The sequence below is a fragment of the Monomorium pharaonis genome, chromosome 4 (assembly GCF_013373865.1).
Source record: "Monomorium pharaonis isolate MP-MQ-018 chromosome 4, ASM1337386v2, whole genome shotgun sequence".
Lineage (NCBI taxonomy): Eukaryota > Metazoa > Arthropoda > Insecta > Hymenoptera > Formicidae > Monomorium > Monomorium pharaonis.
Genome location: NC_050470.1, coordinates 8460476 through 8482986, shown reverse-complemented (window position 1 = coordinate 8482986; position 22511 = coordinate 8460476). Strand labels below are relative to the sequence as shown.

General features: G+C 43.1%; 1 protein-coding gene across 7 annotated transcripts in view; it reads left to right on the top strand.

Moving 5' to 3' along the window:
* The window catches only part of LOC105835500 (unconventional myosin-XVIIIa), a 51967-nt gene extending 29456 nt beyond the window's left edge, over positions 1-22511 (top strand). For 5 of the 7 annotated variants that reach the window (XM_012678843.3, XM_036286301.1, XM_012678844.3 and 2 more), the window contains 11 exons: positions 14753-14881; positions 15261-15404; positions 15578-15667; positions 17894-18253; positions 18327-18481; positions 19154-19277; positions 19368-19822; positions 19947-20259; positions 20498-20761; positions 20908-21245; positions 21372-22511. In XM_012678843.3, the coding sequence (XP_012534297.1) occupies positions 14753-14881; positions 15261-15404; positions 15578-15667; positions 17894-18253; positions 18327-18481; positions 19154-19277; positions 19368-19822; positions 19947-20259; positions 20498-20761; positions 20908-21245; positions 21372-21378 (2379 nt within the window). In that variant the 3' untranslated portion in view covers positions 21379-22511. The other 2 variants (XM_028189346.2, XM_012678846.3) reach the window with 2 other exon arrangements.

Below are 22511 nucleotides of genomic sequence, written 5' to 3'. Positions count from 1 at the left end.
TAAAATGTACGTTTTCACAATTAAAAATGTAGCGTGGATCTCACTTATTGAAATTTACGGGGGGGAAATAGTCCGTGAATTATACGCATTATCACGTACACGCCGATTTAGGTTCGTTGACTTATGTACGTGGCTCGCCGCGCATGGTTTCTCTTCCAGTCCCGCATTTCCCGTATCCCTCCTTTACCTTTTACCTTTACCTTGGCCTTGCCTGATGCCTCGTTTCACCTTTGCCGCCACTACACGAAATTCACCCCGTCTTCCCTAAAGAAACGAGAGATTTGCAAAGCACACCTTCGATCGGTACCACCTGTTCCCCGGAATTTGTTAAAACATTTACTATATTTGCAAATGATAAGATTCAGTGAGAAATTAATTATTTGAAAAAGTCATACAGTTATGTATAATTCGGAAAGATATATTTACAGAAAAAATTACTCGAATTAATAAGTTAATTAGTTATTCCTTTGGTTTTCATATTTGGAAATTTTGAAGATCCATAGAATAGTATAGAAAGCTAAATATCATAAGTCTCTCATCCATGCAATGAGATATAAATTTGTTGATAATTATTTAAATGCCTTCGCGAGCGGAATTCTAAAGAGTTTATCGAATTAAATCTCGCAGAGGAAATCGAAATCAACGGACGTGTAAGCGTACCTAGTAGCCTGGAATTTCAATGACGACGGCGACATATAAAGTGTCTCGGAAACCGTGTGTTCCACTGAGAGAGAGACAGACAGACAGACAGAAAGAAAGAATGGAGAGCGCGCTTATTGAAAAGGAAAAAAAGGCCCAGAGAAGAGACGCATCAAGACGTTTACACACTAATGGTTATAAATAAGTCTACTTGGAAGCCTACATTAGGTGTCTCCGCGTGAAGTCACGGTCACGCTGCGTGCCGTAAGAAATGCGAATTAAATGTTTGGCGACGTTATAAGACCGTAGTCATCCCCCATCTCTAACATAATAAAAGGTCTTACGCGCGACCATTTCTCTCGCGCATCCTACGTTTTGTAATCCAAATGGATAGTCATCGCGCCATTTCACGTGGCGACGCGTACGCACCGCGTTTTCGCCGGCGCTTCCTGATGCAGCAGAAGCTCAATCGGGACAGCTGCAAACTATCGACGTCATGGCCAAGCTGTGCATCGCCGCGCCGCGCCGTCGGGCGAGTCGCCGTAACGCCTGATCTATAATATCCGATGTTCGACGAGCGTGATTTGCAATACGCATTGCCTCCATATTTTTACAGCAGACACAGCGAGCAGAATTTTACTATCAGAACTGATGAAACTCCACCACGTTAGCCTCATTTTCCGTTTCAATTCCAAAGGTAATTGAGTTTTTGCTTTCGTTGTAAAAAAAAAAAAAAAAAATCGACAATACACCGATCGCTCGACCGTGGGTTATATCCCGAGAAAGGGAAAAAAAGCGCGCCTGTGTAACTTTCTCGTGGCCCACATACGAATCGCTGTACTTGGGCCTTACTGATTCGCCGATCCGTTTCGCAGTTTCGCACCGCGAGGATGTATCAGCCTCGTTTACATCTCGTTCGGCCTTTCATTTCTTCTATTACCTAGATACACCTGCGGGACGAGATGCGGGAGCTTCAAAACGTGACCCCTCGCACGTAACCGAGGTACCTCGCGAAAGCTTCTCGGAATGAGTAATTGATGAAAAATAAAATCCCTCCGGGGGGGGAGGGGGGGGAGAAGTGGGAACCTCGCACGGAGACACGGAAGTCGTTAAAAATCTAAAATAACACGATACGAGGATCAAATTACACGCATTACTCTATCCGTGACATAACAACGTTCGCGCGTGGTGGTGACACTTCCTGGAACGTTATAATTACGAAGTGTAAATTACACGACCGTCAAATGAATCTTCCGTCATCCTCGAGAGGGTGTCCGCGCGCCGTCTTTCCGTCTTGCGCGACGCCACGGTTGCCTTCGTCACTTCCCGTCGTTGCCGGCGCAATCGTCTGGTCCGCGCTCGCGGCGTCTTATCGCCACGCAAGCGAAGGAAAGGAAAAAAAAAAAGGAAACCAGAATGACCGGGAGAACGAGGTTTTTCCACGTCTTTCCCCGGAGTTGCGTATATCGCCCGGGGAAACGGTAACTTCACTTCCGTCTCGATATAAGCCGCCTCTCTGCACTAAATCACGCGTAGCGCGGCCGGTTCCTCTTCGCGCGAGGCGAGGGAAGTCACGGTGGTCTCCGCGAAGAAGCTCTGCAAAGCTCCGCGAATTAATATGCTCCGCGCAACGTCGTTGCGCTAAACCGCGGCTCTTTCCTGTATATCTGGTTCGCAGTACGCATCTTGTTTTCCATTCTGGTCCGGGGGCTGTAATTGCGTGCCGTCGGTCACGGCAGCCTTGCAATCACGATGAACTACGTTTTCCGTCCCTAAGATCGTCCACGATCCTCTTTTTTTTTTTTTAACCGTGCAGCAGCAAAATATATATCTTAGATACACAGAAAACAAAGTAATATAGCCAATAACATATGTGATTGCGGGCTGCCAACTACATAAAATACTCGATACAATAATATTTGCTATTAATGCAAGTACAATGTTGATACTGCGATAGTATATATTATTGTATTGAGTATATCTGTAGTTGGTAGCTCGCAACTACATAATTGGATGTATTACATTTTTTTCAGTATACAATCAGGTATCTTTGTACTTGCAATTTTAAATCAATTTTGAAGCATCTTATTGCCAGACATTCATAGAATTCTGCGGGACATCATGACTTGATATCACGTATTGTTCGTAAAAGGATATTTCTGCAATATTTGGGTATAATATGGTCGGTATTAACAGTTGAACTTTTTATTTTAGTCAAATTTTTGTTTCGTGTTTATTTTGAGATATATATTTCGTAACTAACACGATAATTTAAACAACATATCTTAAGATAAACTTCAGACTATTTTAAATATAAGAATTAAAGAAGCATTCTTAAGATATCCTGACAATGCTATGTAACAGATATTCTGACATAAAGATATTTTCAAGATATCTCTGTGATATATCTTGTTGTGTGGGTATCATTTCCTGGCTTTTCGTTTAAAAATGAAAAGGAAACATAAGCGGTATTTCCAAACGTGTTTCTCGTCGAATTTTTCGAGCTATATAGATTTTACGACGAACGTCGACGTATTTTCGGACATAGCGTTATTCGAGTCGGCCGTTTAAACGTACGGTGCCGTCATAGTTACCGAAATATTCGGCGCCAATGATTCCACGGCGGAAGTGCAAACCGTTGCTGGACGCGCGTGCCTTCGATTAACTGCGCGTCCCGCATCACGAGCGATCGACCATGCCAAATAATTCCGCGAGGCGCCAAGTGGAAAACGGCGCGAGCGTGCCCCAACTTCATTAGAATATTGATTCTTCCGAGCAGGTACCGTACAATTAATGATCCTCATTATGCGCGTCCACGCCGTAACGATCGTATTACAACGTGATCTGAATTAGAAGACTTAATTGAGGTACCGAGCAAACTGGCCGATTATAAAAATACACAAAATAGAACGTGTAGGGTAGGTGATACAATTACTGTGCCCTGATCAGTTACTGTGTCCCTTTGCTTATTTCTACTTTTTGAAGAATGTGTAATTGTTGAATCGGTAATTATAATTTTTTAAAATAAACTTTACGTATCAATTAATATTTTTAAACTGAAAGCAGAATACAATTTAGTGCTGCAAATGTAAAAATAAATAACTGAAATTTTTCACATAGATTTTATGAGACTTATTCACAATGCTTAGCAGAAACCTTAAGGAAAAGTAGGTAACATACGGCTAAGGATTATACATGATAATATGTTATACATTGAAAAAAATTTTCTATCTGTTTTCAAATACCGTCTATGTTATATTAAATTATAAACATAATTGATTTTTTACATATTTTTATTTATATTTATTTATTTCAGTAACTAAACGATAATTTAAGTCTTGTATTTATTACTGTGCACAATATCTAAGCTTAATCTACGGACTAATTTGCAATTACTGTGCCCCCTCGCGGCAACAAGTTAACCTTAAACATAATCTATCCTGTTAATAACTATAGCACAGTTTTAAGATGGTATACAGTATTTCAAGCACAAAAACTAACATAAATCACAGTTTCTATGGTACAGTAATCAGTGTGGATATTCAGTATATACAGCACAGCAATTATAAATGGGCATTTTCAGACCCACAGTAACTATAGCATCAACATTCCCTTTTTAATTTCATTATTATTCAAAGATTTCTTAATATTCCAAGTGAAAAAAAATTTAGTTTATGAGAAAAAATTTTAAATTATAAATAAGACTTATTTAAACATAAAAAAATAAAATTTTAATTTTTTAAAAGACCAAAAGCGGTAGTAGCTGGCTTAAGGGGCACAGTAATTGTACCACCTACCCTATTGGGTTATAAATAAAAACAAGCCACTTGATCTAAATAAATTGGCAAGTTAGTCTGTAACGTTTAAAGAAAACAGAATTGTTCGAAGATAATTTATTAACAGAGGGCTATTGTTAGGATAAAATTCTTTTAAATCTTTTGTTAATTTTCGCGGTGTAAGAGAAAGAGCGCCTTCATATTTATGTATCACGGCTTATCTGAGGTATCGCAAATTACAGTAAGATACGGACGTGCATACAAATCTCATGTTACTCCTGGAGCGCACTTCAACCAATTCGCACTCGGCGGTGCTAAGTTGCTGATTTGAGTGACGGTAGACTACTAATCATGATGAAGAAACGCGATTAGTTATCCAACAAGCCTGCGCGCCTAGGTCAGGTTCGCACGACAATCCCGGCAACGAGCCAGATCGAGATCGCGGAATCTACCCTGCCACCCACGATCGGCGCCTTAATGCGGAGGAGTTACAAATTGAATCTGACGTGTCACACAATATATGACTATCAGTCCGTGTATCTTCAACAAGCTTTCCGGACGCTAATTTCGTTCTCACAATACGTTTTCGTGATGTGCACCACATTCATTTTTTTTTTCGATTTTTTCCAAAACATTAACATTATGCAAAATTATAAATCTTGTACTCGACCCCAATTATGTTCCTTTTAATTTTTTAAGAGTCATTTTCACAGTTTTTCCGAATTTAATTAATTTAAGAATTCTGTTAAATGTATATCATGTAGAAACAAAAGGATGGCCGAACGAGCTGCCAGTGGAGCTAAACGTCGGGCGTGCATTGTGCCGTCGAGTTTCTCACAAGGCGCTATTTTCCTTTTGTCCGGGAAGCGGAAACGCTGCATACCGCGCTCCTCGGTATCGCTCAACCACGGCGTCGTCTGCGCGAGCCCCGGGCTCGGGGTCAGATTCCTCATTTCTACCCACCTCGCGGTTAATTGCGACAAGCCAGACGTAAGCACTTCCTCGTGCTTTTCTTTCGGCCGTAATACTCCCGAGAGGAAGCGCGGTTGCGAGAAGCACCGCACGGTGGCACCCGGCCGTTAATTGGACCGGGTTATCGCGCGTAGGTGCTCGATGTCCTTCTCTGATAAGACTCGCCTCGCATAGTCGTTTACGAAAGGGATCTGGATCTCGTTCTCTACTTTCTAGAAGACTAATTGCTCGTTAAGAAGATCATTACGTTAAATCAGACGCCGGTCGTAAGTACAGCGCGCGGAGCGGGTTCTTTTTCACTTTCCGTACGCGTACGGGCGCACATTATGGGTGTTTTGCGGCATAATTTTCTAATTATCTACTTTCCCAATGACATGATAAGATTAACGCGAAATGTGATATAGGTATATTTATTTGTATATTTGTAACAAAATTATATACTAGGGTTTGATATATTGTATTAGATATTTAGTAGAGAACTTTTCGAGTGACGTTTTATCAAAATTTTTCCAAATAAACGTAACGCTTTCCTACTTTCTAAGAGATAATTGCCGGTTAAGAAAATCACAACACGATCGAAATCAGACGTGCGACGAGCATAATGCACGAAAACGAGTTCTTTTTTACTTTCTTCTTTACTCTCTATGCTTCAGGCAAAATTCGATCGTTCGGGCGTCGCAAACTTTTTATAAGCCCGTCCTTACCTCACTCTTACGGGAGACGCGTTACGCGCGGAATGGACCCGATAAGACGCAGTCGCCGCCGGTGGCCGCCGATAAACTTTACGACAAAATGGACACTCGAGCGCAGACGGCGGGTGTCCGTTCCATTAAAGCAAAAAAAAAAAAAAAAGAAATACGTGGAAATACGTATACGCACGTCTGGTAGTGGTCTCGGGAAGAAGTTCGCGATTTCGTAACGCGGCCAGAGCCGTCTTTTCTCCTCTTATGCGGCTCCCTTCTCCCGCCGTCTCGTCTCCCCTTTCTCCCGCTCTGTCAGTAGGCCAGCGGACATTCTCGCCGCTTTCCAAAGCGCGCGTCTGCTTCGAATTTCATCGCGGCGGCCATCCCCGCGATGAAGGATCTATCGATCCGACGCGGCACGGACGAGAGCGCGGCGAGAGATGCAGTGGGACCTTTTCTACGTGTCCGAGCGAGGCGAACGGCCCCGCGTCCCCGTTTCCGCAATACGCTCGAAAAATTCGCGCCGAGGCCGGCGCCGAGCGAAGCGCCGGCGAACAGTAGAGCCGGGCTTCCTGGATTTCTCGCGTGTAAAGCCGTAAATCCTCCACGTGTGCATCATGTGTGAGATGTGCGAGATCTTCTCCTCCGTGAATTATGCTACCTGAATTTCTATTACGCGAGGCTCTAGAGCGAACGCGTTTCGTCGAGTGGAGGAGCGGGGGCCGGAAAGGCAAAAAGCGAACGGGCGAAATGGGGAATCGTCGAGTGCCTTATTCGGGTAGATAAGAAAACAAGAGAGAGAGAGAGAGAGAGAGAGGGGAGGGCTCCGCCGGTCCGGACCGGTCCTGAGTCCATTTGGCGGGGTGCACCGATGCTCCTCCATTCAAGGTCCACCTGTCACGATACTCCAAATCTCCGATACCTTTCCCTTGCACTTTCGAATCCGTGAAATTTTCTCGATACTCATATCTCTCATGCATATTCAAAAACGAAACGCGCACGTCCACGGCCTGGCTACGAGGAAATCGTAATGACAATGAAGTAACTCTCGGAGTCGATAGACTCGGAAACATGTAATCGGAATACATTACACTGAGAGAAAAGTGTTTAGTATTTGCAACTATAATTGCATAGTAAAATAATTATAGTTGCAAATATCATTTTTATAGTTATTATTGCTATAATGTTAGTGTAAATAACTATATAGTTGTGCCAAACAGGATAAAAATTTTACTATAAACTAAAAAGTTTACTATAAATTATAATAATTTCTACCATACATATTCTACCATACATAAATCACAATTATGGCACGTTTAACCAAACATATGGTTGTATAAACGCATGCTATAGCTATTGTAACAATAATGTAGTGTTAAGTTAACTATAATTTATATTGTTAATTTAACCATAAAAATATTGTTACGGCCAAAAATAACTATAAATTATGGTTAATGCAACTATTTTTTCTCTCAGTGTAGAGAATTATTATCATTTATTATTCGCGTAATCGCGTTTATTGATTTTGATTAATTGAGTTGCTGCCTCTTCCGACACGAGATTTACGTACACGAAGAGAATTTTCTCTTAAAATTTATCTTCAAAATTTGGTAATTGTGAGATAATGTGTGAACTCGAGAAATTTTACTATACTTTTTAGTAAAATTTATTAAAAGTATAGTAAAATTTACTACACTCTTTTAGTAAAATTTACTAAAAAGTATAATAAAATTCCTGGGGTCACACATTACCCCACAAATAAAAACTATATTTCAAGGGTAAATTTTAAGAGAAAATTCTCTCTGTGTACGAACTCTCGCGGTACGAACGGTCGCGTTGACGGGGGAGTGAGACGCGAAGGTACGCGGAGATTCGAATGTGCGAGATTTATGCATGTGTCGGTGACACATCACCTGCGTGGTGGTGGGGAACGAAATGGAGGGACGCGCACCTGATGCGGAACGAGCTTTCCGACGATGCGACGACGAGGACGACGACGACTGTAGCACGGCCACTCCTGCACACCTCAGTTCGCGGTTGATCTCGGTCGAGATCGAGACGTCGTCGGTCGCCGGGCGACGACCACAGATCCTTCGGCCTTGACATTACGCGAACGCGAAGGAGTTCGCTTTTTGCCGCGGGATTGTTCGCGGAGTGCGCGCGTACGCGGTTTCCACAAGTGCGAGCGCGTAAATCCCGATCGATCCGGGGATTCCGGTTCGTTCCGGAGGGTGGATATGTTTGCCTGGGATAAATAGTCAATTGTTCAGGACTGTCTTAGGAAGGAGAAAACAAGGTGCCGACGCACTGCACGAGCTATTACAGCCCTCGCGTTTCATCGAACTACGAGAACGTAAAATGCGGCCCGAACTCTCTAAATTTCCTAGAGTGAAATATTATTCTAAAAGAGTGAAAATCGAACATATCCATGTTCGAGTGATTTGTCACTCTAATTAGAGTGAAAATGCACTCTATAAGAGTAAAAATTCACTCTTATAGAGTGCATTTTCACTTTATTAGAGTGACAAATCACTCGAACATGGATATGTTCGATTTTCACTCTTTTAGAGTGATATTTCACTCTAGGAAATTTAAAGAGAATATTCCCAAACCTGCTGTGATTCGCATTATTGAAGCACGATTTGTTTGATTCGTGTCGTTGAACTTTCGGCAACGGGAATAATAAAACTACTTGGAATCTGCTCGAAATTAATTGTAAATTTTATACGCCTTGTTCTAGTAATTATTTCTCAAGAGAACGTTACCTCGGAGGAATTCCTTCATTTCGGTGAATACGGTTCATTATAATCTTAGCAAAAGTAAAGATCGGCGGGGCAGAGAGGTACAGGTTCGTTTCGCGTTTCAAAAACAAAGTTCGCAGTCGAGGGGAGAAGGGAGAGAAAGAGAGAGAAAGAAAAAGAGAGAAAGTCGTCGATTTCTTAATTAACCTGCGAGAGAAAGAGAGGGAGAAAGTCTATAGCCACCGGTACCTGTTAGCTTCGATAACGGTAAACGTCATCGGCTTGTAAGTAAAGCACCGAGCCGCTCGAGTGCTTTCTCATTGCCGAACGATGGAGACGCCGGTATTACGGACGATCTTAGCACGATCGTTACCGGGAATGCAGCCGAATTGACCCACGCGAAGATCGACGGCCTTTACTTTGCGGTTTGGCCTTTGCCTTATTCGAACGCAACCGATTGAAATGGGCGTTTTGACCTGTCAATATTTTACAGCTTGGTAACATTTTGCAATTTTTTGCTCGATATTTTACAATTTTAGCCGTCCACAAATAAAAATTGTACAATAAATAATTCTTTGAAAAACTTGCCAAAGAAATTGTTTCTGTAAACGTAAAAATTATATTATTATGTAAAAAGATGCAAATGATAAAAGCAAGCGTTACCCGACACGTAAATCATAATTTTCCTTTCATAATTCTGAATGTCGGCTTATAGCGTTCTCACATCTGGTCAACGGCTACAATCAAATCATCACTGCTTTTAGTCGTCTATATTGCTAATCAACGAACCCCGTTCTGAATGGACTTTTTATCTACATACAAAGCGACCGTGTTTTCGATTTGAGAGATGAAAGAGAGACGGGAGGAAGGACGCGCAGTCGACGTAATTAATATAACAAGATTCTCTTACCAAAGTAAGAGATCTAAAAGAATTCTCAGTACACCGTTTCCTTATTCACTGATTGGCTTATTCGCGTAACGGTTACTTTATCTCGACGCAGGAAATATCGTTTCACTCGAAATTAACTCGAGAGTAAGAATATACGTTGCAAAACCGTGTAACTTCTTTTAAAGCTTCAGCGCGTGTAACATCTAAAGACCTCAAATGTTTCGTTTCTGTCGACTTTAGTACAGACATTCGTTTAACGGGTGTTTTATCTCGGGAACGAGTCGTCCCGCCGTGTAATTAATGAAAGGAAGACAGGGTCGGAAATTGCCAAATGTGCTTTACACAATATCTCTGTTGCGCGTGTTTAATTAACCAAGTATTACAGTACACTTAACGTGCGGCTGTTGCACCTATTATGCATTTCTTCAGAAGCCATTTATTTCGCTATAAGACACGTAATCTATCAGTGTACGTCATATAAAAAGGAAAGTTAATTCTAACAAATCGCAAGCCATATTGAAATAATTTTCTTAATTGATTTCTTCATGACAAAGATTAAATGACAAAAGGTTTAATAATAGTAATATAATTATGACAAATAATGTGAAAAATAAAAGATTTTAAATCACGTTTTCAAAAATTCTCAATAATTTTGGTGAAACTTTAACATCTCAACAAACAAATATTTGTTTCGTCATCATATATCTTCAAAGGTATATAATGCACTCTGAAAACTTTCTTCCGTCGTAATCTCGCCGATATCGCTTGCCCCGAAAACCTCTCGACATAACGAAACATTAAGAGAATTTTTCTCTCTCTTTCTCTCTCTAGCTGTTACGCCTTCCGGTTTGTCTCCCGCGTCTTCGAGTTTGTTAAAGCAAAAAAATTCGACGTGTACTCCCTTCAATGAAAATGATAAGCTGGCAAACCCGAGCATTAACCGGCTGTATCTTCCTGCCAGTTGAGAGTTGCAGGCCGCTGCGTTCAACCGGCTTCAAGATAATCTGTTCCTTTCCCCCTCGCCCGGGCCCTCAATCCTCTCCCCTTTATTTCCCTCACTCCTGCCTCTCCGTATCTTGTCTGCCGTTCTCTCTTTCGCTTCTTCGCTCTTCTGCTCTCGCAGTCGGGTGCGTATACACTTTTACGCGGCTCTTTTACGGCACTTAGTCGCGGCTCGTTCTGCGCGCGGCAGAGGAGAGAAAAAGCTCTCCTCTCCAACAGCCATTCATCCCGCAGCGTCAGCAAGTGCGAGAATTATCGCGATCTCGTTGGTGTCAGTGATCGAGGGTGCGATCTCGAGTTGACGACAAGTGCGGTGAACGATCTGGCATTGACGTTAAATTTTTAATGTATCGAGATCCCATATCGCGTGTGATTTATATATATTATATACCGTCTGTATTTTACAGATTTTACAATACTTTATGAATTTCGAGTGTCCGGCCACATATCGTTCGTGCACGTACGGAAGCACATTCATTTCGTAATATGAAATTTACGAAATAATATATTGCTTTATATCGTGCTTTAGACTGTACGAAAAGAATGTGAAGAACACGATTTGAAACAGTGCTGTAGTATCACAGAGGTGAAAATAATAAATATGAATACATGTTTATAAACAAAAACTAATAGTTTATAAACAAACAATCTATAAGTAGTATTTAAAGTAATTCACTTAAAGCTTATAAACAATGTTTTTTCGAAACAGTGTTTACTGTAATTGATTTTTGTCTAATTAGCTTGTACAATATCTAATTAAGTCAAACGCTCAAGAAAATACGATTAATTTTTAAGTGGTGATGCTTCAAAATTGATCTATTCAAGACTATGTTTAATTAATATGTAATTAGAAGTCGTGATAATATTGGAAAAAGTTTGTGCATTCCAATTTCTTTATGGAAAATTGTATTAAATATATAATGAGAAAAATTTCAATAAAATGGCACATTAAAAATCATGATACTTGCATTGAAAAAGTAAGGCAACACGAAGAAGCCTCAAAGTTAATTTTTATTGAAGAAAACATACGAAACGCGTTTACACGTCTAATAAGCGTCAAGCACTGATTTATTTCCAATACATCAGAAATTTGACTCAGTAATGTATACAAACTACAATACGACGAACAACTTAATAATAACAACAGATGTTATAATAACATTACTATATTAGAAGATACTAAAATTGAATACGTTATCCCCGCGATAACGATTTGTTCTTTTCCCTTATTGAATTTGACCTCAGGTTTTCCATCATGTTCGATAACGTATCTAAATGCGCGGTCGGCGGCGGTGGTGCGCCTTTAGTTAAGGCCAAGAGCAGCCCAAATGTCTCAAAGGCATCACTTTCATCCGCCAAAAAACAGAACCAATCAAACCGGGCGGCGAATCCCACGATTACTCCGGTCCAATCGACTCGTTCTATAAAATCGTCGGTAACCTCGAGGATATCCATCAAGATGACCAATGACGCGATTAACTCGCCCCGTCGTGGCTCCAACAATTCGGATTCCTCGAAGCCCCGGCTCACTTCGCCCTCGAAGCCTGTAAAACGATCCCCGACCGAGAGCCGACCGGATACGGCAAAAACTGTCCCATCTCCTGCGCGCAGCAACGACAAGAAGAAGGTTTGCAAGTCGGTCAGCTCGTCGTCCTCGTGCACGATATTAGAAGACAGAGCGTTGCTGAAAAAGGGTCTCACTTACGCGCCCGACAAGATGCCGGCTAAGCCCGAGGCGCTGCAGCGAAAGAGCACTCTGGATCGTTCAGTCAGTTTGAACTCCGTGTCCGCGGACAATCAAACGAATCCCGCAGCATCCTTACGATGGATTCCAATCCCGTTGGAAAGAAGCTCGGTGGAGAAAGGAAAGAAGGCGGAACCGACGTCGCGAAAAAGTTTATCGCTCATCAACAGGTCTACCAGTCTCTGGAACGTTCAGACACCGAAAGTGGATTACAATCAATGCAGGAAGAATTACGGTGCACCCGCGAGGCTGAACTCGGTCTTCAGGCCAAGCAAGATACCGCTTCCGGCGGCTCGATCTACCGGTCTCGGCCGATCTCTCGCCGATCTATCGCAAGTAGATCGCGTCGGAGAGCCAACTGGCCAGATAATTAGCTTCGAACTCGATCTCGACGTCGCATCGGATGAGCGTATCTACGAAAATTGTCGCGAGACCCTTGAGCATGTTTCGAAGCTGAGCGCCTCGAGGATCTCAACGTCGACGAGTAATCTGGAAGAGAGAGCAGCACGATTAATGGCGCAGCTAGAAGACGACTTGGAACCTAAAGAGACGGTCGTGTCTGTGGATGTCGTGGATGTCGCTCCTCCCCGTAGAACGGAAATTGTCTACGAAGATCGAGAGGCCCTGCACGACAGCAAGACTAATATTATTGTAGAGAAATATAACTCTGACGATAACGAAAGCAAGAAAAGTCCGAGAAGTCCGAGAAGTCCGGACGAAGAACTGAAGAGGAGAAAGGCAGTGGATATTTTTAAAGATAATACGGAGACGGAAGAAGAGTCGAAGCAAAAGGAATGCGTTGTAAAAGATTATACACCTAATCAGATCAAGAATTCTAAGAAATCGGAAGAAATTGAAACCGATAAATCGAGAAGAGGTAAGGACTCTTCCATTCAGGAACTTAGACGTAACTGGGAAAGACAGAGCAAAGGTAACCAGAATTCTGAAGACGTGAAGACGGTCTACGTTGCAAATTCCGGAAAAGCCGTCAATCAGTCGACTCGAATTGGAAACGATATCGTCAATAACGCGCAGGAGACGAAGAGGAAGCAGTGTATCGGTAAGAGAGCCAACGATATCGAGCACCTGGTCAACTTCTTCAATTGCAAGAACGTCAAATCCTCCAAGGAATCTCCTCGGGAAGTTCCGATCAAGCCGCGACCCGCGGATATTCCTGTTATCGAAACTTCTACCTTGAAAAAGAAGGAATCTAAAGGCGCGAACGATTACAGCGGTTACACGTCGGACGGAAACTGTTCGGAGGACAGCGGCCACATAAGCAACGAGAACGACGTGGAGTGGAAGGAAACTATGGAGAATCAAAGTCAAAAAGAGACGAATGATTTCAAGGGACAGCAATACTTCGATAGGATCGATCGAGATGACGATGTGAAGCTTTTCGACGCGACGATCGTTCATAGACTAGCCAAGCCGGAAAAGAAGAGCGCCATCCTTAAACAGGAGGATCGTTTGACGTCTTGCGATGATAACAATATCGATTGTTGTCAAATCGATGACAAATGCTTGGAAAATGGACGACAGGTTCGTCCTAAGTAGATATTACGCAATCATTAGCTTTAAATATTGATAGCGCTCGGTAACAGGTAACAATTAATAGGTTGACTAGATAATTAGGACACGTTGAGTACTGTGCGTGTCGAGTATCGTTCATCACATATGCCGCGGGACGAATCGCGATTTTGTGATAATAACTAAAAGATGGTCATAATATTAAGAGATCCGAATTAATTGCCTGAGTCGTTGGAATTAAATTTTTCTTCAATTGATATTTTAATTTTATTTATACATCCAGAAAGCGATTATCACACTGTCTAAATATCTTTGAACGATTAGAGTTTCTTTCGAAGCATGCCGATTATTAATAATTCGTAACGATGCATAACAGATGAAAAACTGAAAGTGACTCTGTCAACGTAACTGTTAATGTACCTACACCATACGCGTATATTCGTTGCATACTCTTATGTAAAAACACATCGTCTCTAATGCAATATCGCGATATCGCACACAATATATCTTTACGCTCCAGAAGCTATGCGTGCTCGTCCTTCATTACCATACGAGATGAAAGCAGCTGAAAACTATGCCATGCATATTTTAACATTTACCGCCGCCCCTGAACTCGGGTTCGACATGCGGTTTTTTTTTTCTTCTTATCCGTTTGTACGCAAATGTAGGCAAAGTACCGCGTTTAATTGAGACGAACTTAATGACGGACTGCTATTCTAAGCGCTAATTAATATTAATCGACGAATAAATCGACGGACGTCTATTCTTGTTCGCAGATATTCTTCAGATCGGGCACCTTGGAACGGCTGGAAGCTCAGAGGGACGAGAAGCTCACGGGCCATATCATTCTGCTGCAGGCGAGATGCAGAGGCTATTTAGCGCGGCGCAAACTCAACACTTTGAAAGTGGGTCGCCTATGCTCCTTCCAAATTGAAACACGCCGCAAACATGACCGCGTTAAGATTTAGAAGGAAAGGAGTTGTTAGCGCATGCACGTAGAAAATTGCAAGCGAACACTTTCCCTTGTTTTGCTCGATTAATACTGAAATCACAGCTGTCGTTGCAAAAATTGCAATCTCATTCGCGCTAATGGCTCCAAATCTGTAAAGGATTTGCGGCGCGTTTATAGAGATCTCTCGTGTTTTTAATCCGCTAAGTAACGGAAAGAAAGATAGATCGCCCAGTAGATATCTTCGCGTCTCATTTTTAATAATAACAATTTAGCGGCAGTTCATAAAATATAATGGCAATCCGGATCGAATTGTAAATTAAATTCTCTTACAGCTGCAAGATCTTGCAGTGCGATGCATCCAAAGGAACGTGAGGAAGCTAATGTCCGTACGCGAATGGCCTTGGTGGAGATTGTACGTGAAAGTCGCGCCCTTGTTGAATGTTCATCGGACCGAAGATCAGCTAAAGGCGCGAACGGTGAGAGAATATTTTTCATAATATAATGTAAAATTTTTACACACACACACACACACACACACACACACACAGACACACACACACACACACATATATATATATATATATATATATACACACACACGTTCCCCGTACGATTGATCTCAAACACCTTTCTTTTCCATTTCCAATAGGAAGAGCTCGAGCTTCTCAGGGCAAAAGTGGAACGCCTGGAACAGGAACGCAATCACTTGAAGCATGACAACGACAAGCTGGAGGCGAAGGTGAGTCAACGCGACGAGATTACTATCCAATGTAGATATTCGATTTTAATTGCGCAATATCTTTTGTTCTCGCGACGGTTGAAAAAAACCTTAAAGTAGTTTGAACGCCCGTTACTTGAACCGGGACCCGTGCTGCAAATTGCACCTCCCCCTCCCCGTTCTGCTATCTACCACAACGATTTCGCGTGTGACCGCATGATGAACTTAATAGAGGCACTCTCGAAGGATACATTAAGCTCAAACTGCCCGATTAGGCATTCGCGGCACGCACGCCGCGCAATTGGGTTAAGCATGCCAGACGGCTCGTGTCGAGCGTGCGCAACTATTATCGTGACTCGACCATTAGACTATGCGTTACATTACCATTCTGATACACAAAAAACGCCTGGCGATCAACGCGTCTTCATAAAGAGAGACGGTTGCTCGAAAAAATATTTACTTCGTACCTTCTTAACAATAAATGATTATATAAAATCACCATCCTTTATTAGTCAGTAACTAATGAACAACAATAAATCTCGCGTGCTAATTTTTATTAGCGCACTGAAATCTAGTCAAACCGTTCTAGGTTGCGGTAATTTTTCTTTCCATTCATTCTATTTTTACAAATGCAGCGCGATAGTTGCTAGATTTTCTAGCGAAACGCTAGTTCTATGCCTCTCTTTCTCGATATTTTTCTCACGAAATTTACGGGGAACCTGGCGAACAGCCAGAATCACCGTCTCGCACGTTTCTCTCCGTCTTCATCTCTCTCGTTGGACCTCTCCTTCTCGCCCGTCCTCCCCTTAGAATAACTCGGAGGTGACCGCCTCCACTGCCGGACGCCTCCGGCGACGGATCGGCCGACCCAGGAAGAGGCAGTTGCATCGCGACTCCTTGCCGACACGGACATCCTCGTCGTCACTCGGAGTTACGCAATTCGCCGTAGTAATGTAACGAGTTTTCGGCATCTCGGCCGTTGAGTTCAGCTTCGCGAATGAAGCTGCGAAAGAAACCAGCCGACTGATGAAATGCCAACCGCGACGGCATCAGGACTCGGAAAGTTCAGCCAATCCATCTCTCGCTTCCATGATCGGATTAATCGCACGTCGAATCGATAATCTTGATTTTAACATCCCTGCATCAACTCGCTCAAGATGCCCTCCGTACCGACGAGGTACCCAGGTACTCCTCCACCCTCTCACAGTAATCGGCATCTGAACGCCTTGACAACCACCAGTTCCGACGAAACGCTTGAGAGAAACGATTCGATAAGCAATGGCCTATCCCATAATTTACTCAGCTCCGCGAAGGGCCTGGCGAAAAGACCACCCTTACCACCGCACTTTAACCATCAGAGGAGACCGTCCGGCAGAGGACACATTGCTGCTAGCGCGAGTCACACCGTGCGGAGTCCTTCCCCGTGCAGCATCTCCTCCAGCGTTTCTTATCGCACGAAATCCCTGTCTACCGGGATGAGATCACCATCAGTTTCCTCCTCGCGAAGCCGGCAGCTGGAGTCGCCGACCTTCTCGACTCCGCCGCGGAGAACGTATCCCCGCGAGAGTACGCGTTCACCGTCGATAGATGATGTTCTGATCAAGGAGCAAGCACCGGTCGTCTTCGACGCGAGTCTCAACTTCGTAATGGGCTGCGAACGGCAGAGGGTGAAGCAGTCCTTCAGACCTACCGCGTCCCACTTAGACTCGTCCACCGCCTCGTCGTATCTCTCGTCGAAGATCTCGCAATTTTTGAAACGTACCGATCACATCATGGACGAGTGGCGGAGCCTCGGCCACAAGGACGACATGGACGACGAGCCGATGAGTTTGCCGTATGCGCGAGATAAATCTCGCGGCGTGATAGGAAGGAGTCAGAGCGCTACGAATATCATGATACGCGGCTATCAATATTACAGCAGATCGAACAGCGTAGCGAAGAGTTCTTCGAGGCGCTCCTTGTCTCGCGCTTCGGAGGACCGCACCTCGGACGGCATGCAGGAGGTAACGTAACGTATACAGCTGCGCGAAACAGATGGTTTCGATTGTTTTTATCGAAAACCTTTGAAGGTGAAAAATAATTTTCATGCAATAAAGTATGCGATTTACTTTACATCAACTTTAGAAATATCTCAAACTAAAACAGATGCAGAGGACAATGCGAGGCGCAAGTAATGTTGATCCCGTGGTTCCCGTATAACGTGTCGTATTCAATTTCCTTACGCAACGTGTGGTCTTACTGTTTCAGTTGAGCGAGATGACCGCGGACTTTGCGGAGGAGCATTCTACGTCGACGCTGGCGGCGGAGAGGATCGACGCCGAGACCTCGGAGCGGCTGCGGCTCGAGCGTGAGTTGCAGGATGTAACTGAGGCTAACAAGAGTCTCCAGCAAACGACCGAACGGCTGGAGATGGAACTGCTGTACGCGAGGGCCGCCGACTTGAACGGGGTCGCTTCCGATGGCGAGGAGGGCGAGGACGGCGGCGTTTACAGGCAACGGTACGAGCACGCTATCCGGGAGCTCGAATTCACAAAGAGAAAAATGGCACAACAGCACGAGGACGATCTGGAGCAGTTGGTCGGATTGAAGAAACAGTTAGAGAAAAAGGTACGTCAAGTTTATTCCTATTATCACGACGAATTATCGTCTTCATCGTTGCTCTTCTCGTTTCGCCGGGCAGTTGGCCGATGCTTACGAAGAAGTGGAGGAGCAACGGCAAGTCGTCGGCCAGTGGAAGCGACGAGTTCAGAAACTGAACGGCGAGATGCACGATCTAAGATTGCTGTTGGAGGAACAGACCGCTAGGAACAACCTCCTCGAGAAGAAGCAGCGCAAGTGAGTCTCGTAGTAACGCGAATAAATCAACGAAATTACATTGACTATGCGCAAATTGCACGCTCCGTCATGCTTTCGAGACCTCGCACTCGCGCATTTAATCCACGGCTAATGGTCGGCGAGTCGGTATCGAATGGTAGCTCGCTCTATTCTCATTTCACTCGCGGCAACAAGTGTCTCTGGCACTTCGCCAGGCCGGTGACGCCACCCAATGCACATTGCCAGCGTTTGGCGACGCGTCCGGTGCGCCTGTAAATCACGATTGACCGTTTGCGAAGATAGCTTCCTGTTAATCTAAATGCAGCACGCGCTCGCTGGTGGTTAAACCCGATCTCGCTACAACAGCGAGATTGGATTTGTTCCCGAAATCTCTGCCCCTGTCAGTTCATTCTCCAATACACTTTCTATCATTGATTTACATTCAAATATAAATTAATTTGTTACCCCCAACGGGATATTTGTGCATCGTAAATATTCGAGAATATTTTCGTTTTTCTTTTGTACAGAATATTATTAAAATTCTAAATTTTATAAATATGTATGTATTCATATCTCTATTTTTTTTATATACAAAATATTAAATTTGCATGTGCAAGTTTTAACGACACGTAAAATTAGTGCACAATGACAAAATAAACACTTTTTATTTATTATGCTAATGATTACATTTAGGTTTGATTCGGAAACTCAGAATTTGATGAACGACCTTAGACAAGAGAAAGCACAACGTGAAAGATTAGCGAGGGAAAAGGAGATTGCGATCGCGGAAAAATTCACGGTGGAACAGAATCTGAGCGTGAGTACATTTTACTTCTCGTTCCACGCGTTTTCTCAGCTTAAGAAAGTTGAATACAATATTATATATCCGAGTGTATTATTATAATAGGACGCGAGATTAGAGATCGAGCTGAAGGAGGAAAGACTTCGTACGTTGACGCAAGAATTGGAGGAACTCACCTTCGGTGGTAAAACGGAGGAGGAAGTTGCGCAATTGAAGAAAGCGAAGCACGAGCTGGAGAAACGCGCGAAGGACCAGGAGGAAGAGTTGGATGATCTGGCTGGCCAAGTGCAGTTGCTCGAGCAGGCGAAACTCAGATTGGAGATGAGCATCGAGCAGCAGCGCAAAGAGATGCGCAAGGAAATGCAGCAACGCGACGAGGAGCTGGAGGAGGTTCGCGGAAACGCGCACAAGAAAGTTAAAGCTCTCGAGTCGCAGCTGGAGAACGAACACGAAGAGAGAACGATTCTTTTAAGGGAAAAGCACGAATTGGAGCGCCGCTTAGTGGCTCTGGAGGAGCAAGATCGAGCTGACCGCGCGGCGGAAGCTGAGACCATGCAAAGGTGATCACCAGGATTCTGAATGTCTTCTTTTCCATTCCGCTCTATCATTTTTTTATCAAAAATTCTTTTTTTCGCTGTGATAAAAATTTAAAAAAACTAAATTCATGTGTATCTAATTAAACAGGTTGAAGAGGGACTTGAAGAGAACGAAAGCGTTACTCAGGGATGCGCAAACAATGCTCGAGAGATCTAAGGGCGATTCGACGGGTAAAGCCGCGCTGCGTCAACTGAAAAATCAGTTGGAAGACGCGGAATGCGCTCGGGCGGTTGCGATTAAAGCGAAACAGGCATTGGAACAGGAGCTAAACGAAACGCAAGCAACTCTGGAAGAAGCTATGCGACATCGTTCCGAGGCAGAGGAGCGAGCCAACGCGGCCAATCGCGAACGCTCTGAGCTGCTGTCGCAGTTAGAAGAAAACGAAGAGGAGCTTGCCGAGGTACGTTAGATTATTTTATCCTTCACTTTCAAAAACAACAAATTAATATTCATTATATTATAAAATAATTCATCATTGTGATTAATTTTCGCGGGGTGTAATTTCTGACACTTACGAAGTGCGCAATGGTTTTCACAAACTTTCAATTTGGTAGCAATTACATATATATTTTTTTTATAAAATAAAAATTGTGTTAAAGATTAAATAATTTTAAGTGGACTGTATTTTCCAATTAAAGGTTTTAAAGAAATATCGAGCCGCAGTACAGCAAGTGTCCGCGGAGCAAGGCCAATTGCAAGAGGCACAAGTGCAAATCGCTGCACTCGAGGCAGAGAAGTCGTCGCTGAAGGACCAACTGGCGGAACTAACGCAGCGATTAGAATCAGTGGAGCAGCTCGGCGATCCAACCGCAAACAGCCTTGCCACTAGACGTCTGGAGTTCCGTGCCAAGGAACTCGAAAGCAAGCTCGAACTGGAACAAACTACGAGAGCGCGTTTGGAGGTATTGTCGAAATTCTTCACGATTAATTATAAATTATTTATTTTGATTGCAGCCGTACAAGAACCTATTGTATCCCTCTTAATTTCAATTAAGCATTAAATCTTAAAAAAAATTCTTTTTAAATATACTTTGCTCTATTTTCACAGACGCAAATAGCACGGTTGAAGGAAAGCGTCGAAAAGTTACAAACTGAATCAGCCTTACTCAGAACAAAAGAGCAGACCGCCCAGGACGCGGCCAGACGACTGCAACGATCTCTGCGCGACGCGCGAGACGAGGCTAGCGCGGCGATATCGCGAGAGCAGGAGGCCCTACGTGCTCGTCGCGACATAGAGAAATCTTTGGAGGCCGCGGAGGCTGAGACCAAAGTGGCCAGAGATGACCTCAGACTGGCGCTTCAGAGGATCGATGATTTACAGAGCGCCATTCAAGGGGAGCTTGACTTAGACTGCAGCGAGGAAGCCACCAGCGAAAATAGTGACAGGTAATATATTCAATATATATAGTACTAACAATTTCAAATGTGTTTTAAATATATTGACGTTCCGTCTATTAAAGAATCGTTTTGCTCGATTTGATTATAAAATAAAAAAAAAACATCTTTTTTCAGTGATTGATCCGAGCCATCATCGGACCTCGAGTCCGATCAAAATGACGAAGGCACGACTGAATCGGGATCAATGAATCAGATCGTAGATGAACTCCCGCGTATCCGAGAGTAGAAACTTATAGCCGCCGGATATTTCACATATGACTGAAAGCGATAGACTAAAATCAGAGTTCGAAGAGACGAAAGACTGGCGCAGAAGGGCGGTGACGATAGATATCAATTTTGTGCTACTTGAATAACGCTACTGAGAGAGTTAGTGGTCTTTCTTTTCTCTCTCTCTCTCTCTCTCTCTCTTTGTGTAGGGAATAAAGTCATTTCGGAGGCGAATTAAACTAGCACAGAAGCTAGTGGTTGACGAAATCAAACTTACGAAATAATGGCCGATAATTAATTGCATGGCCACTTTCTACGAGCGATGATAAACTTCTTTAGGTGCTAACTATGTATAATTCCCTGAAAATCTCGATGTCGTGGCTAATATCTGCACGCCTCGTTTGGCCGTGCGTCCGCGGTGCTATTAATATTATCCGTTTTTTTGGAAAATCGTTGACGATAATGACGTCGTCCTTTTCCAGTCTTCCACGAGAATTCGAGCCACTTTTTTTCACAAATGCGAATGTGAATGTTGATGAGAATTGCGCGCATCCGTGCTATCGAACAAACAAAAAATCGAAATTATAACACTTTCGATACAAGTAAACAAAATGTTTCATGGCTTTTCGTGAGAAAAGTGTAAATGAGAATTTCGCAGGGGGCTCTGCGAAGTGATAAACTGAAACTTATTTTCGGTTCTTAATACCGATGCTAAAATTGAATTTAAATTTTAGATATTCATACTTTTGTTTTGTTTTGACAGCACGTATACATATATCGCGCGTATGTTTTCTGATACAGAATTAGCTCGAGAACGATCTTCTACATAGGAAAGGATGACAACACATTGTGCTTTTTAATCTTGCAATCACTGCCTTCAGGCTCGATTACGTTTTGACATTTGTATAAAAAAAAAAAAAAAGAAAGAAAGGAAAGGTACGATAGGAGAACAAGAAACGCATGCCACGACTCGAATTGGGGCTTTGGTTTCGTGTAAGAATCCCTGTAACTTATTGCTTTGTAAAATGCAGATCTCCTATTTAATTA